The sequence below is a fragment of the Hemiscyllium ocellatum genome, chromosome 39 (genome assembly GCF_020745735.1).
Source record: "Hemiscyllium ocellatum isolate sHemOce1 chromosome 39, sHemOce1.pat.X.cur, whole genome shotgun sequence".
NCBI classification, from domain to species: domain Eukaryota; kingdom Metazoa; phylum Chordata; class Chondrichthyes; order Orectolobiformes; family Hemiscylliidae; genus Hemiscyllium; species Hemiscyllium ocellatum.
In genome coordinates, this window is record NC_083439.1 from 22018303 (window position 1) to 22035814 (window position 17512).

At 44.4% G+C, this 17512-nt stretch overlaps 1 protein-coding gene across 1 annotated transcript in view; it reads right to left on the minus strand.

Annotated features, from left to right (window-relative positions):
* The window catches only part of myzap (myocardial zonula adherens protein), a 69341-nt gene that overhangs the window by 14555 nt on the left and 37274 nt on the right, over positions 1-17512 (minus strand). The window contains exons 8-9 of the mRNA XM_060852835.1: positions 6920-7045; positions 3808-3936 (exon numbers count right to left, since the gene is read on the minus strand). Of these exons, the coding sequence (XP_060708818.1) occupies positions 3808-3936; positions 6920-7045 (255 nt within the window). The remainder of the gene's footprint in view (positions 1-3807; positions 3937-6919; positions 7046-17512) is intronic.

The following is a 17512-nucleotide window of genomic DNA, read 5'->3' on the forward strand; positions in this document are numbered from 1 at the left end:
CGACCAGTTGTCCCAACCCAATCTAGTCCCACCTCCCCACATCCCTCCAAACCTTTCCTATTCATATACCTCTCTAAATGCCTTTGAAATATTGCAATTGAACCAGCCTCCAACACTTCCCCTGGCAGCTCATTCCATACACGTACCACCCTCTGTGTGAAAATGTTGCCCCTTAGGTCTCTTTTATATCTTTCCCCTCTCACCCTAAACCTATGCCCTCTCGTTCTGGATCCCCCCATCCCAGGGAAGAGACTTTGTCTATTTATCTTGTCCATGCCCCTCATGATTTTAGAAACTTCCATAAAGTCACCCCTCAGCCTCTGACGCTCCAGGGAAAACATCCTCAGCCTGATCAGCCTCTCCCTATAGCTCAAATACTCCAACCCTGGCAACATCCTTGTTAAGAGGGTTGGGCCCTGACTGGATAGCCAATGAGAGCGTGCTGCTGCCTCCTCCTGGATGGGCTATGGTATGAAATGCCTTTCAGGATTAAGTGGTCACCAAGGGGTCTTGTCCTGGACCAAGGACCCCAGGGGCAGACGTTATGCCCAGTGTGAGCTACTGGTTAGTTCGAGGCTGGCAGTTTTTGTGAACAGCAGCTCACTGGGTAGGTAGTGGCTGCAAGAACACAACAAGCCAGGCAGCATCAGGAGGTGGAGAAGTCGAAGTTTCGGGTATAACCTTTCTTCAGGACTGGGGGCAGGTGTGGAGGCAGCTGCAGATAAAGGGGGTGGTGAGGGCAGGGTGGTGAAGTGGGGAGAGGTGAAGACAGGTAGAGGGTACAATCTGTTTGGTCAATGGGAGGAATGAATCTGGTCCCCTCTACCTGTCTTCACCTATCTCTACTTCACCACCCTGCCCCTGCCACCCCCTTTATCTCCAATTCCCCCTCAACCCACACCCAATCCTGAAAATGGGTTACACCTGACATGTTGACTTCTCCACCTCCTGACGCTGCCTGATTTGCTGTGTTCTTCCAGCTTCCTACTTGCAGGCCACTTCAGAGAACATCTCTGGGACACCCGCACCATCAACCCACCACCACATAACCAAATACTTCAATTCCCCCTCCCACTCCACCAAGGACATGCAAGTCTTGGGCCTCCTCCATCGCCAAACCCTAACCACCCGATGCCTGGAGGAAGAAGTGTCTCATCTTCCGCCTTGGGACCCTCCAACCACACGGGCAACAACATGGACTTCACCAGTTTCCTCATTTCCCCTCGCCCCACCTTATCCCAGTTCCAACATTCCAAATCGAAACAGCCCTCATGACCTGTCCTACCTATCCTTCTTCCTTCCCACCTATCTGCTCCATCCTCCTCTCCGAGCTATCACCATTACCCCCACCTCCATCCACCTATTGAAATCTCAGCTACTTTCCCCTAACCCCACCACCTGCCCCAATTTATCTATCCACCACCTTGACTCACAAGCCTCATTCCTGATGAAGGGCTCTTGCTCAAAACATTGATTGTCCTGCTCCTCGGATGTTGTCTGTCTGGCAGTGCTTTTCCAGCACCACACCCTTGACGCTGATCTCCAGCATTTGCAGTCCTCACTTTCTTCCAGCCTCCTGGCTCTACTTTGGATTCCAGCATCTGCAGTTTTTTTGTCTCTAACTAAGGTAGTGGCTGCTGCCGGGATAGCTCCTACTGGAGGTCCAGGATCATGTAGTGACACAGGTCATGGTGGGAGGGCTTTTGCAGGCTTGGGGTATAGGAATCCGGCAACAGGAGCACAGGCCCGACTCCCTACCCCTTCCTCATGTCATATCCCTTGATCAGGAATCTTGCGCTTTGGTCTGAGGGATTCCCTCTGAGGGACCACTAACAAGCTGCACAGCTTTACCACGTGCCACATGTCAAGGGTCCATTTGCCACTCGGTTAATTCCAGTGGCAACAGAATGTGATCCTCACATGATCATTAATTAACCATTTGAAGGTCTCAATTGGTGGTGGGACTGCAAGTCCAACCATGGGACTTCCTGCCACAATTTAATCTGGTGGGAGCACAATGACAGTTCAGGCACTACCTAATAAAACACCCTTCCTGCCCTCAAATCCTCTGCGAGAGAGAGGCAGAGAGTACAATTCCATGCTCAGATTGTGAGAGAGAGCTCTAAACAGCCACTGAACTGAAACAGATCCAAGATCAATTGTAAATTTTCAACCTAAAGTTGACAGATTTTCATTATCTTAAGTCCTTAAGGGATACGGAACGGAGGCAAGTCTATGGAATTAGTTCACGTGATGGCCATGATCTCATTGAATGGTGGAATAGGTTCAAAGTAGACAAGCAAGAGGCTGGAATAACACAGCAAGCCAGGCAGCACCAGGAGGTGGAGAAGTCAAAGTTTGTGTAGTAGCTCTTCTTCAGGACTGGAGGTGTGTGGAAGGAGAGCTGCAGATAAAGTGGTGGGGGAGAGTTTTGGAAGGAGAGAGGGGTGGAGTGGTGAGGTAGGGATAGGTGAGCACAGGTAGAAGGTATGACCTGGTTGGTCAATGGGAAGAATGAATCTGGTTGGTTGCTGGAAGGGTCAATCAGAGGATTGAAAGGGAGGGGGAGGGGCTGGGAGATGAGTCAGGGGATGGGAAGGGGGAGTTATTTGAAATTGAAGAACTTAATGTTGAGTCCTCCAGGCTGTAGGCTGCCCAGGTGGGAGGTGAGGTGTTGTTCCTCCAGTGTGCAGTCTTATTCGCTGTGGCAATGGAGGAACTCAAAGATGGTCACGTTGGAAAGGGAACGCAAAGGGAATTAAAATGTGCATCTGCAATTTTTTGTCTCAAACTAAGAATGGGTTCCTAGGGCTGAGTGGCCTCATGTAGTTCCTATTAATTCTGTGTCACTGTCACTGTTACCAGGAATCCACTTCCTGGTACCAACTGCTATGAGGGAATTTTGTCAAACAAATTCTCCCATTTAGCTTCAAACTGCTGCCCCTCAGGTTTGAAGAGAACCTTGAGAGATTCTAGAGAATCCCCTCTGGGTTATCACCAGTTCAGTCCTTCAGCGATCAGATTCTGTATTTGTTGATTTACAGGCCTGGCCTACAACTATTACTGTTTAATGAAACGTCCACCGGCTGCAGCTTCTTACATGCTCTGTTCTTCCCTTTTGCAATTTGCACCCCTCAGAAACAAGAATGCGTCAATATTTGCAAATCTTCCTTGAATTTGTTTAAATTTGCAGAGGATCTGCGCCCACAGACAATCAAACGGTTCGGTGAAGAGAAGTCCAGTTAGGGCTTTGCACATCTGGTCACACGCACAGCGTTAACACTTGTGCACGCTCTCACCTTATGCCACATAAATGAAACTAATTCATCTCTGAGTATTCACCTTTTCTACATGCATCCTACTGAGGAGGAGTGCCATTTGCAATCACTAATTTGGCAATCTCACAAATGTTACAAAAGCGGAATACCCAGGCTGCTAGGAATCGGAAATAAAAATAGGAAATGCTGGAAATCCTCAGCAGACGGGTTGGTCCTGATGAAGGGATTACCAAACTATAAAGTTAGCTGTGCTTCTTTCTCCACAGATCCTGCCTAGGCCTCTGAACAATGTTTTTGGTTAATATTTCATTCCTAAGAACCAAGGCGTGTCACAGGAAATGTAAAATGTCAGACTGAAGGAAGATGATATTGGGGTTTAAGGCACTGCACTGGGAGTCCACTTTGTATCTGCTCATACTGCGCCTGAGCAGCTATTAGCTGCTGTCAGAAAGGCATTCCATTTATCAGCACCAACATTCCTCACTGTGAGCAGAAAAGGTTAACAGAAATTTAATGTAGTTCGTACTACCTTCTCCATTCGAGAAATGAATTGGTCCAGCTCTTGAATCCTCTGGTCCCTTTCTGCTATTTGCTGTTCTGCTGCTGCAGCCTTCTTATTGGCTTCTTCCAGTTCTTGGACAGCCTGGTGTATTCGGGCCTTCATTCAAAACAAAACAACCAGAACATTATCACTTGGTATTCCCATCATTTCTGATTCCCTGCACAGAGCCACAGGGAGAGACAAAGCCGAAGCAGTCAGCTCAGCTTCCAAAGCCTTCCGCAGGTTCTGTTCTCCACATTTAGGAGTCCTTTTGTCAGTGATGTCATCACATTGACATTTAGTGCACTTTTCTCAAATTCCACTCCTGCTGTACAAAAGGCTATACATTTAACAGAGAGATAAGGAGGAATTTCTTTGCTGAGTATAGTGAAGCTGTGGAATTCTTCATCACTGGGTTATTAAGTATATTCAAGGCTGAGCTAGACAGAGTTTTAATCAGTGAGGGAATTCAGGGATATTGGGACCAGGCAGACCAGTTGAGATCAATGGTCTCACTGAATGGCAAAATGGGTTGAATGGCCTATTCTGCTCCTACATCTTATGGTCTTACGTGCCTGCTAGAAATCTGAAACATAAACAGAAAATGACAGAGATACTCAGCAGGTCTGGCAGCATCCACAGCCAATGGAACAGAGTAAACATTTTAGGTCATTGACCTTTCAACAGGATTTATTAGTGTGGGAGTTCTAGGAGAACATTACACCTTTTATAGGAATGTAGACTTGTCTTCTCTCGCTCTCTTTCTCTCTCTGCAGATGCTGACAGACCTGCTGAGAATCTCCATCACCCTCTGGTTTCAGCATTTCTAGTTTTTATTGCTCTGATTTTCTGAGCTATAGTCTGTTGAATGAATGTACTTTTAAGAAGCTACAGTATTTTGCTTTGCAGTGGCTTTGTTGGAGGAGCTTTACATTTCTGTAACATCAGGGTAATTAATAAGCAACAGGTAATATTTTTGTTAAGCATCGTTGAAGATTTTAAACAGTGAGGTAATTAAGGGTTATGTGGACAAGGCAGAAAAGTAGAGTTGAGGATTATCAGATCAATGATCTCACAGTGGGCCCTACTTCTGCTCCTACACCTTATGGTCTTACATGCCTGCTAGAAATCTGAAACATAAACAGAAAATGACAAGGGTGGCACAGTGGCTCAATGGTTAGCATTGTTGCCTCACAGCACCAGGGTCCCAGGTTTGATTCCAGCCTTGGTGACTGGCTGTGGGGAGTTTACATCTTCTCCCTGTGTCTGTGTGGGTTTCCTTTGGGTGCTCCAGTTTCCTCCCATTGGCCATGCTATAGTGTTAGGTGCATTAGTCAGAGGGAGGTGGGTTACTTTTCGGAGGGTTGGTGTGGACTTGTTGGGCTGATGGACCTGTTTCCACACCGTAGGGAATTGGTCTAATCCTTTCTGCCTCAGGTTGTTTCTAAGTTTCACAGGAAAATGTAGACACACCCAACCAGAAAGTTTTAACCAATATTATGGTCCAGATTTTGCAACAGTAACGATGGCTAAAGTGTCCATGTTTACTGTCAATGCTCCTCTGAAACTGACAGCAATTACACTGAATCAGCACATACACAGCTGACTGCAGGAATCCAGACGGAGCTGCCAGTCATTCTATATTTCAGAAGTTGCACAGTTGAGGTGTCCTAGCAATCAATTATAAAAGCTGAATAGATGAGAAATTCCATTATTATGCTATCAGTCTCACTGTTAAAACCCATGAAAAAGATACATCTTGTAGCCTGAGATGTAGCTGGGTTTTCCAACACTGAAATTCATAATTAAACAGCTTCATTGGTGCAGAAGGAGTTGTTAAATATCACAATTATGGAAACAGACCCTTTGGCCCAACTCATCCATGCTGACCAGATTTCCATTTGCCTGATTTTGACCCATACCTCTCTAAACCTTTCCTATTCATGTACCTGTCCGAATGTCTTTTAAATGTTGTGACTTGTACCTGCCTCTACCATTTCCTCCCACTTACCAGACATCCCTTTATGTGCAAACAGCCTCCCCAAACCACTTTTGAAAGTTCTTATGTAATACCATCAAAATTGACCTTGCCACAATTTAGAACTTTAACTTGTGGACCAGGCCTACCCTTTTCCGTAAGTACTCTAAAACTAATAGAATTACGCTCAGTGTTTCCAAAATGCTCCCTGACTAACACCTCAGTCACTTGCCCTGCCTTATTTCCCAAGAGAAGATCGAGCTTTGCCCCTGCTCTACTAGGCCCATCAACATATTGATTGAGAAAGTTTTCTTGAACACACTTGACAAGTTGCTCCTATCAAAACCCTTAACACTATGGCAGTCCCAGTCCATGCTTGGAAAGTTAAAATCCCCTATTATTATAACCCTATTATGCTTACAGTTATCAGCAATCTTCCCACACATTTACTCCTCAATTTGCTGCTGACTATTGTGGGGCTTGTAATACAATCCCATCAAAGCAATCACTCCTTCTTATTTCTCAGTTCAACTCACATGACTTCACGGGATGATCCCCTAGGAATACCCTTTCTAAGTACTACTGTAATGTTATCCTTAATCAAAAACATCACTCCCCATCCTCTCTCACCTCCCCTTCTATCCTTCCTTCAGCACTTGTACCCTGGAACATTGAGCTGCCAGTCCTGTACCTCCCTCAGCCATAATCCACCACTATGATTTTTAAAAATATAAAATGTAAAGTTGGTAATATTTTAGCTTCCACATACTTTAGGCATGTCCTAATAATTTATTTCGCTATTTTTAAAATTTTAAATTAGAAGTGAAGGAATTCAGCTCCTGGCTTGCCGATTGTGGGAATACTTCAATGCGATTGGTTGCTCCAGAATTTAAGCAACCCATTGTCTCATTGAAATGAAAATGCAGGACAAACTGAGTCACAGATCAGCACATGTCATCTGAAGAGGCGAGGTGAACATCGATAACCTATTTGCAAAATGAAAATTGGTGAATGCGAAATCTATGGTTTGAACAAAGACATCTTTTCAGGAGACTGTGGTCTTCTCCCATACATATACAGGAAACAAAAGAACTGCAATTGTACTCATTCAGCCTTACACACCTGAATGGCCTCCATTTCAGCTTGGTGCTGTTGTTTGGCATCTTTCAGTTTTGCTTCATATTGATCAAAGAGCTTCCTGGTCATATCCCGCATTGCACTGGCATTGGCTTCCTGAGAAGATTCTATCTGTAATACGGTGACAAGAAATTAATTGTGAAATAAAGCATTTAACTCAGTACAAATTACTGCTAGATTTTATTTATTCTAATATGTATGTTGGTATCACTGGCGAGACACAGTTGTCTGATGTTCAACAGATTCAGTCCCTCTGACTTAAGCAAACATGAATTGAACACAAGGGAACACTGTATGGACACACCACAGAATGCATGTGGGAAGGACAATGCCCGAACTCCTCCCAATACAGTCCACTAGAGTAAATTCCTGTATAAATTGGATGGAATGTCATCTATCTACCAGCTCCTGAACTTCCAATCTAAACAGTGCATTTTGTACAGGGAGGTATGCTTTTACCAGAGTTAGTTGTTTATTCCAAATATTGTGGAATATTTACATTGCTGTCAAGCACAGTTCAGGCATCAGCAGCAAAGTAGCAATGCCAAGCATGTGCCTGTTCGGAAGCAGGAAAAGAGCCACACTCAATCCTATTTGTTGTCAAGCAAAGGTTTCTTGGTCCAAGTGGACTGAATGCCTAAATCACTCATTTCTGCTCCCTTACAGACAGGTATCCTTAATGTATTTTAACGCATATTTTAAGACCACAACATCAGGTCCATAATCTAATTTCAATCATACTAAAATATTAAATCCATGCTAATAATTCAGATCGGACCTGGAGTTTCACTTCACTCAATTGCTAAAGCCAGTGCTGCAGAATATTTCTGAATTACTGTGACTCTTTACAGAAATGTGGTATGACTTTTTTGAGCAAATGAGATTTTCTGACTTCACCTTTTTGTTTAGCACTTTCTATTAGCTTGGCAGTGTTGGATTTGGCCTCATTGACACATTTGTGTACTACTAAAACTTATATTATCAAATTGTACGCCAGTTTAGTGGTGAAAGGCTTTAGTTTCAATATACCCTTGGATTGTTTGGAAGACTGGAAATTGGAACTTTGACATTAAATAATGCAATGCAGCTTGAAGAAGAAAAACAAAACATGGTAGTGAACTGAAGTTGGGACAACTTTGCATTTGGATTTCCATTGAGTCTAGCAAGTAAACAGAAGCCAAATCTGAGATACTGATCAGCTAGAAGAATTACGTAAGGCCAACAATTGCAAATATTTGGGTAGAATGTATTTGACATGTTGACACAGATGCTCATATATGGGCTGAATATTGCAAAAGTTGCCTGCAAAAAAACTATTAAAATGTAGCACTTGTCCATAAGTCTTTGTATTAGTTAGGAGATAACATTTTACCACAGAATATTTTCTAAGGAGACTCTTGTTGGGCAAGTTAGGAGGAGTTAGTGGTAGAGCAGTTGCTAGGAAGTGGGACATCGCCATTGATGGGTAGGGTGGAGGTTGCTAGAAGAACCTAAAAGTGACAGAAGTAATTGTTGCTGGTTTGGGAGTTTCATGCAAGAAATCCAGATAGTTATAAGAAGTCCTCATTTTAAGTCTCCCCTTTGAAAGCCTTTTCACTTTAAAGTTGTTTATATTTTTTAAATGGTCTTTATCCTCATTTAAAAATATCTTTCCCAATGTTAGCGTCCCTTAATCCCTGGTCATGTCTTGTATCAAATACATTCTCACCTCAGTTCACCTCTCGCAGTCATCACATCATCAGTGAGGCCAACTGATTGTGCTGCTAGAGTTGGTGCCAATGTGTCTGCAGCCTGCAGTCAAATATCGTCATTTTATCAACAGGTCTCTGTTCTGATAATGAAGTAAACCTCCTTTTTCATCATTCTCCTTTACGTTTCTTTGCTATTTGTACCTATACTATTAGAAGAATTGCTATGGATTTAGTTTTTAGAAAATATAATTCTCTGTACTCTACTCTATTGCATTTTGTCTGCAAAGGTACAATCGTTGAGGAACCTGTACTGCACCTTGTTCTGTACTATAAATGTATTGAGATTTCTCTGCAAGAAAGAAGCCTGCTTTATTCACTGACAATTTCCTTGTTATGCTTTGCAATTATTCCAATGAGAAATACACAAACACGGCAGGTATTTCAACTTTTATATTGGCTATTTAAAGGCAAGAATTATACCCAGAAATCTAACTCTGACTTCAACATTGATTCCTACAGGATTCCACGCTTCATTTAATGTTGTGATTTTTAGAAAGACAACTACAACTTTAAATGAGGTCATCCTGTATTAGAATTAGGAATAGGTCTAAATGCAATCACCTTAAGAGAAAGTAAGCAGGAACTTCTTTTAGGAAATGGTACTCATCAATTGTGTGAAGTAGGAATAGGAATATGAGAGGGAAGCAAGTGGCTGTGAAATGGTCACCTACAATAAAGTAGACAAGGAAACTAGAGTTCATCTTAAAGTTGAAAGGGAGTTTTTAATGTATGTTAAAGTTAATTTGACTGGTGAAAATCTTGATGTAAGCCAGATTCAAGAAAGCAAGTCCCAGGAACCACAGACCAACACGTGTTGAGACATTTTCCTAATCAACCTGCTCAGAGATGTCACTACGTACCTCTGAAACAGATGGGATTAGAACCCAGGCCTCCTGACTCAGAGGAAGGGTCACTACTACCATGCTACAAGCACTTTCCCAGCATATGTTGAAAATATATATCCTGCCAAGCATCGGATAGTGGAATATTAAATATTAATTTTCATCATCCAAAAAATCTTGTTAGTTTGCGTTCTATTTAGTGATTGTCCCCTTTACCAATTATTCCCCAGCAAAAAAAAAAGAGTCTTCCTCTGGAGTTTAATTTGGAATCTAAATCCCAACCATTCTTTTAGAATAATTTGAGAATGGACTTCATTTAAAATCACAACATTGCACGGATGAGTTATCAGTTTGGTTATGAAGCAAATATTAATTTCAGCTACTGGAATTTTTAGTGCTCCTATTTTAGTTTAATTTTAATCTTAATAAAGTGAAGTAAGATAGCCTTATGCCTCTGTGTTTTGAAGATGGCTGCATTGATGTTCATGGTTCAACTAGCAACTATGCTGAGGTATACCTATCATCCAGACAACGTATGGCCTAATGTAAATTTCACACGAAAAATCCTATCAGAAACAAAATATCGCTGTTTGAAGAGATATGTAGGAGCCAACATCCTTTACTAGGAAAGACTTTATAAAGTGACCTAAAAGGTCAGAATCTGGTCAACATCGGTTATGTGCCAAAGGAATCCATGAAGATAACCCTGTATGGATCTCTGTTTGATACTTTTAGGGTATTTCCACATGAACTAATTCTTTCCAATTCCTAACTTATCACAAAAGGAAATGAAGTGGACAGATTATTTATTGGTAATGCTGATTTAAATTATCAAATTTTCCAAATATTACATGTTTTAAAAGCTGTTGTGACAGATAAACTCTTTATAAATAAAAAAAAAGTCTGATACAAATGCTCTTTGTTTAATTTCTGATCAGATTCAGACACAAGGTGCCAGGAAGTTCTGGTTGTAACACTGCTCTCAGGCTTGTCCTGAATGTGGGAAGCAAAGACTCAGAGTGAAGGGAGTAATCTGACCAGAGACTCACAAGGGAAATCACCCTCATTTATTGTGCTGCCTGGAAACTTGATAAATGCTGAACATTTTTATTTAACTCAGAACAAGTGATACTCACACTCCTAAAATTCAAACATTGAACCCTGAATTCTCAGTCAGCCAGCTGCAGATTGCATTAAATCAGAAAATGATAATTATATTTGATTTGATTTAATTTATTGTTGACCCATACACTGAGATCCAGTAGTGTTGCTTTGTGTGCTCTACAGCTACATTATATGATACAAAGTGTATTAACATTAGCCTAAGCAATGTTTATTCAGAATATTGCAGCTACAAGTGCATTGTTAGTAATAAAAGTTTCAACAAGTTACCACACTGGGATTTCCTTTTTTCATTCCCTGATAAGACTGACTGACTGACTCCTGCGCAGACTAATACAAAACACACGATGCTGGAGTTCAGAAATCCAACTTTCTCCAAAGCTCAAGAACTTGGCTTTGAGTTTCCACCTTGTGGTGTTATTGCTTAAAGACCCTTCAGGCTGGTTCCCTTTCAGTACTGCAAATGTGTTGCTGGTCAAAGCACAGCAGGCCAGGCAGCATCTCAGGAATAGAGAATTCGACGTTTCGAGCATAAGCCCTTCATCAGGAATAAGAGAGAGAGAGAGAGAGCCAAGCAGGCTAAGATAAAGAGTAGGGAGGAGGGACTAGGGGGAGGGGCGATGGAGGTGGGATAGGTGGAAGGAGGTCAAGGTGAGGGTGATAGGCCGGAGTGGGGTGGGGGCGGAGAGGTCAGGAAGAGGATTGCAGGTTAGGAGGGCGGTGCTGAGTTGAGGGAACCGACTGAGACAAGGTGGGGGGAGGGGAAATGAGGAAACTGGAGAAATCTGAATTCATACCTTGTGGTTGGAGGGTTCCCAGGCGGAAGATGAGGCGCTCCTCCTCCAGCCGTCGTGTTGTTGTGCTCTGCCGGTGGAGGAGTCCAAGGACCTGCATGTCCTCGGTGGAGTGGGAGGGAGAGTTAAAGTGTTGAGCCACGGGGTGATTGGGTTGGTTGGTTCCGGCGGCCCGGAGGTGTTCTCTGAAGCGTTCCGCAAGTAAGCGGCCTGTTTCACCAATATAGAGGAGGCCACATCGGGTGCAGCGGATGCAATAGATGATGTGTGTGGAGGTACAGGTGAACTTGTGGCGGATATGGAAGGATCCCTTGGGGCCTTGGAGGGAAGTGAGTGTGGAGGTGTGGGCGCAAGTTTTACATTTCCTGCGGTTGCAGGGGAAGGTGCCGGGGGTGGAGGTTGGGTTGGTGGGGGGTGTGGATCTGACGAGGGAGTCACGAAGGGAGTGGTCCTTGCGGAACGCTGTTAGGGGAGGGGAGGGAAATATATCCTTGGTGGTGGGGTCCGTTTGGAGGTGGCGGAAATGGCGGCGGATGATACGTTGTATGCGGAGGTTGGTGGGGTGGTAGGTGAGAACCAGTGGGGTTCTGTTGCGGAGGTTGGTGGGGTGGTAGGTGAGAACCAGTGGGGTTCTGTACCCCACTGGTTCTCACCTACCACCCCACCAACCTCCGCATACAACGTATCATCCGCCGCCATTTCCGCCACCTCCAAACGGACCCCACCACCAAGGATATATTTCCCTCCCCTCCCCTATCAGCGTTCCGCAAGGACCACTCCCTTCGTGACTCCCTCGTCAGATCCACACCCCCCACCAACCCAACCTCCACCCCCGGCACCTTCCCCTGCAACCGCAGGAAATGTAAAACTTGCGCCCACACCTCCACACTCACTTCCCTCCAAGGCCCCAAGGGATCCTTCCATATCCGCCACAAGTTCACCTGTACCTCCACACACATCATCTATTGCATCCGCTGCACCCGATGTGGCCTCCTCTATATTGGTGAAACAGGCCGCTTACTTGCGGAACGCTTCAGAGAACACCTCCGGGCCGCCGGAACCAACCAACCCAATCACCCTGTGGCTCAACACTTTAACTCTCCCTCCCACTCCACCGAGGACATGCAGGTCCTTGGACTCCTCCACCGGCAGAGCACAACAACACGACGGCTGGAGGAGGAGCGCCTCATCTTCCGCCTGGGAACCCTCCAACCACAAGGTATGAATTCAGATTTCTCCAGTTTCCTCATTTCCCCTCCCCCCACCTTGTCTCAGTCGGTTCCCTCAACGCAGCACCGCCCTCCTAACCTGCAATCCTCTTCCTGACCTCTCCGCCCCCACCCCACTCCGGCCTATCACCCTCACCTTGACCTCCTTCCACCTATCCCACCTCCATCGCCCCTCCCCCTAGTCCCTCCTCCCTACCCTTTATCTTAGCCTGCTTGGCTCTCTCTCTCTCTCTTATTCCTGATGAAGGGCTTATGCTCGAAACGTCGAATTCTCTATTCCTGAGATGCTGCCTGGCCTGCTGTGCTTTGACCAGCAACACATTTGCAGCTGTGATCTCCAGCATCTGCAGACCTCATTTTTTACTCCCTTTCAGTACATTTCCATCACAATCTGACCACTTTTTACTGTGAATTCCGAAAACCTGAGCTTTAGCTTTTGATGGAAATGTAAATTTCTTTCAGGTTTACTTATTGCAATCTATCACAGTGCAAAACACACGAAGGACAATTCAACATTAACTGACAAATTGCCACAATGCTACGAAAAGGTTTTGTCAGTAAATATGACAAATAATTTTGCAAAGTCTGCTCCAGATGACGAACACTTCAGTAAACTTAATTTTCTGTGCGTCATTAGAGTTCACTTGCATCACTTCCTGTCATTGATAATATGTAAATATGCTTCACCTCCATTTTTATAATTCATCAGCTGATTGCCCAGATCATCATTCCTTCCAGATAATCTGGAGCGTGGTTGTGATTTCTACTTATTAAGGTACTGTGTATTTTGTGAGGACTGTCTCTTTAAGGTCACTCCATTTGTCCAGTAGTAGCAGCAGTGGGAGGAGAGACAGCAAGAACCAGGGGCCTGCTGGGAAGTCTCATTGGGAATTTAGAACAGTGGGAATGGCAGTTAGGGCGGTTGAATGTTCCTCCTGTAGAATGTGGGAGGTAAGGGTCACCATTAGTGTCCCTGCTGACTTCCTCTGCAGGAAGTGCCCCCAACTCCAGCTTCTTGAAATCCGCGTTAGGGAATTGGAGCTGGATGAACGAGATCATTCGGGAGACAAAGGGGTTATTGAGAGGAGTTACAGGGAAGTAGTCACACTTCAGGTGCAAGAAAGAGGCAGATGGGTTACTGTCAGGGGACGGAAAGTGAACTGGCAAGCAATCAAGGATCCCCTGTGGCCGTTCCCCTCAACAACAAGTATACCATTTTGGATACTGGTGGCAAACCGATTTACCAGGGGTAAGTCATGGGGAATAGGTCTCTGGCAGAGAGTCTGTCCCTGTTGTTCAGAAAGGAAGGGGGGAAGATGAGCAGAGCATTAGTCATTGGAGACACCATTGTTTGGGGGACAGATAAGAGGTTCTGTGGGAACAAGAGAGACTCATGGTTGGTGTGTTACCTCCCAGGTGTCAGGGTTCATGATGTCTCAGATCGTGTTTTCGGGATCCTTGAGGGGGAGGGGGAGCAGCCCCAAGTCGTGATCCACATAGGTGGTATCTCTGGTTTGTTGCCGGTGCCACGTGCGAGGTGAGGAATAGGGAGAGAGAGGAGTTGAACACATGGCTACAGGGATGGTGAAGGCCGGGAGGGTTTCAGATTCCTGGATAATTGGGGCTCTTTCTGGGGGAGGTGGGACCTCTACAGACAGGATGGTCTACACTTGAGCCAGAGGGCTACCCATATCCTTGGGTGGGGGGGGGGGAATTTTGCTAATGCTCTATGGGAGGGTTTAAATTAATTCAGCAGGGGGATGGGAATCTAAATTATAGTTCCATTGTCCAGGAAGTTGAGAGTAGTGAGGTCAGAAGTATGGTTTCAAGGTCGCAAGAGTTCTCTAGCAAGCAGGTGCTTTGAAGTGTGTCGACTTCAACGCCAGGAGCATCCGGAATAAAGTGGGTGAACTTGCAGGCAGGGGTTGGTACCTGGGACTTTGATTTTGTGGCCATTTTGGAGATATGAATAGAGCAGGGACAGAAATGGCTATTGCCAGTTCCAGGATTTAGATGTTTCAGTAAGAACAGAGAAGATAGTAAAAGAGGGGGAGGTGTGGCATTGTTAGTCAAGGACAGTATTAGGTGGCAGAAAGAACATTTGAGGACACATTCACTGAGGTAGTATGGGCTGAGGTTAGAAACAGGAAAAGAGAGGTCACCCTGTTGGCAGTTTTCTATAGGCCTGCAAGTAGTTCCAGAGAAGTAGAGAAAAGGATAGCAAAGATGATTCTGGATAGGAGCGAAAGTACAGGGTAGTTGTTATGGGGGACCTTAACTTTCCAAATATTGACTGGAAATAGTATAATTTGAGTACTTTAGATGAGTCAGTTTTTATCCAATGTGTGCAGGAGGGTTTCTTGACACAGTATGTAGACAAGCCAACAAGGGGCGAGGCCACATCGCATTTGGTACTGGGTAATGAACCCGCCAGGCATTAGATTCGGAGGTAGGTGAGCACTTAGGTGATAGTGACCACAATTCAGTTATGTTTACTTTGGCGATGGAAAGGGATAAGTATACAATGCAGGGCAGGAGTTATTGCTGGGGGAAAGGCAATTATGATGCAATTAGGCAAGACTTAGGATGCATAGGATGGGGAAGGAAACTGCAGGGGATGGGCACAACTGAAATGTAGAGCTTGTTCAAGGAACAGCTACTGCGTGTCCTTGATAAGTATGTACCTGTCAGGCAGGGAGGAAATGGTCGAGCGAGGGAGCTGTGGTTTACTAAAGAAGTTGCATCTCTTGTCAAGAGAAAGAGGAAGGCTTATATTAGGATGAGACATGGAGGCTCAGTTAGGACGTTTGCAAGTTACAAATTAGCCAGGAAAGACCTAAAGACAGAGCTAAGAGGAGCCAGGAGGGGACATGAGGATTCTTTGGCAGGTAGGCTCAAGGAAAACTCTAAAGCTTTCTGTAGGTATATCAGGAATAAAAGAATGATTAGAGAAAGATTAGGGCCAATCAAGGATAGTAGTGGGAAGTTGTGCGTGTAGTCCAAGGAGATAGGGGAAGCACTAAATGAATATTTTTTGTCAGTATTCACACTGGAAAAATACAATGTTATCGAGGAGAATACTGAGGTACAGGCTACTAGACCAGATGGGATTGAGGTTCACAAGGAGGAGGTGTTAGCAATTCTGGAAAGTGTGAAAATAGATAGGTTCCCAGGCCGGATGGGATTTATCCAAGGATTCTCTGGGAAGCCAGGGAAGAGATTGCAGAGCCTTTGGCTTTAATCTTTATGTCGTCAGTGTCTACAGGAATAGTTCCAGAAGACTGGAGGAGAGCAAATGTTGTCCCATGTTCCAGAACGGGAGTAGAGACAACCCTGGTAATTATAGACCAAGTGAGCCTTACTTCGGTTGTGGGTAAAGTGTTGGAAAGGATTTATAATTATCTAGAGATGAATAAGTTGATTAGGGATAGTCAACACAGTTTTGTGAAGGGTAGGTCATGCCTCACAAACCTGATTGAGTTCTTTGGGATGGTGACAAAACAGGTGGAGAGGGTAAAGTGGTTGATGTGATGTATATGGATTTCAGTAAGGCGTTTGATAAGGTTCCCCATGGTAGGCTACTGTACAAAATACGGAGGCATGGGATTGAGGGTGATTTAGCGGTTTGGATCAGAAAATAGCTAGCTGAAAGAAGACAGAGGGTGGTGGTTGATGGGAAATGTTCGTCCTAGAGTTCAGTTACTAGTGGTGTACCACAAGGATCTGTTTTGGGTCTGGTTGTCATTTTTATAAATGACGTAGATGAAGATCTAGAAGGATGGATTAGTAAATTTGCGGATGACACGAAGGTCGGTGGAGTTGTGGATAGTGCTGAAGGATGTTGCAGGTTACAGAGGGACATAGATAAGCTGCAGAGTTGGGCTGAGAGGTGGCAAATGGAGTTTAATGCGAAAAAGTGTGAGGTGATTCACTTTGGAAAGAGCAACACGAATAAAGAGTACTGGACAAATGGTAAGAATCTTGGTAGTGTCGATGAACAGACAGATCTCGGTGTCCATGTACATAGATCCCTGAAAGTTCCCACTCAGGTCGAAAGGGTTATTAAGAAGGCATACGGTATGTTAGTTTTTTTTGGGAGAGGGATTGAGTTTCAGAGCCAAAAGGTCATGCTGCAGCTTTACAAAACTCTGATGTGGCTGCATTTGGAGTATTGTGTATAGTTCTGGTCACCGATTATAGGAAGGATATGGAAGCTTTGGAAAGGGTTCAGAGGAGATTTAATGGGATGTTACCTGGTATGGAGGGAAGGTCTTATGAAGAAAGGCTGAGTGACTTGAGGCTGTTTTCATTAGGGGGAAGAAGGTTGAGGAGTGACTTAATTGAGACATATCAGATAATCAGAGGGTTAGATAGGGTAGATAGTGAGAATTTTTTTCCTTGGATGGTGATGGCTAGCACAAGGGGGCATAGCTTTAAATTGTGGGGTGATAAATAATGAGAGGAATAGATAGAGTCAATAGCCAGAGACTTTCCCCAGGGCAGGATTGACTGGTGTTAGAAGTCATAGTTTGAAGATATTAGGAGGAAGATATAAAGGAGACGTCAGAGGTAGGTTCTTTTCACAGAGAGTTGTGAATGCTGTACTTTTCTATGTTCTGTATAGGACAGATGTCAGATGTGGGTTCTTTACTCAGAGAGTAGTAGGGTCGTGGAACCTACTGTCTGCAACTGTAGTAGACTCACCAACTTTAAGGCATTTAAATGGTCATTGGATAAATATATGGATGGAAATGGAATAGCGTAGGATAAATGAGCTTCAGATTGGTTTCACAGGTTGCGCAACACTGAGGGCCGAAGGGCCTGTACTGCGCTGTAATGT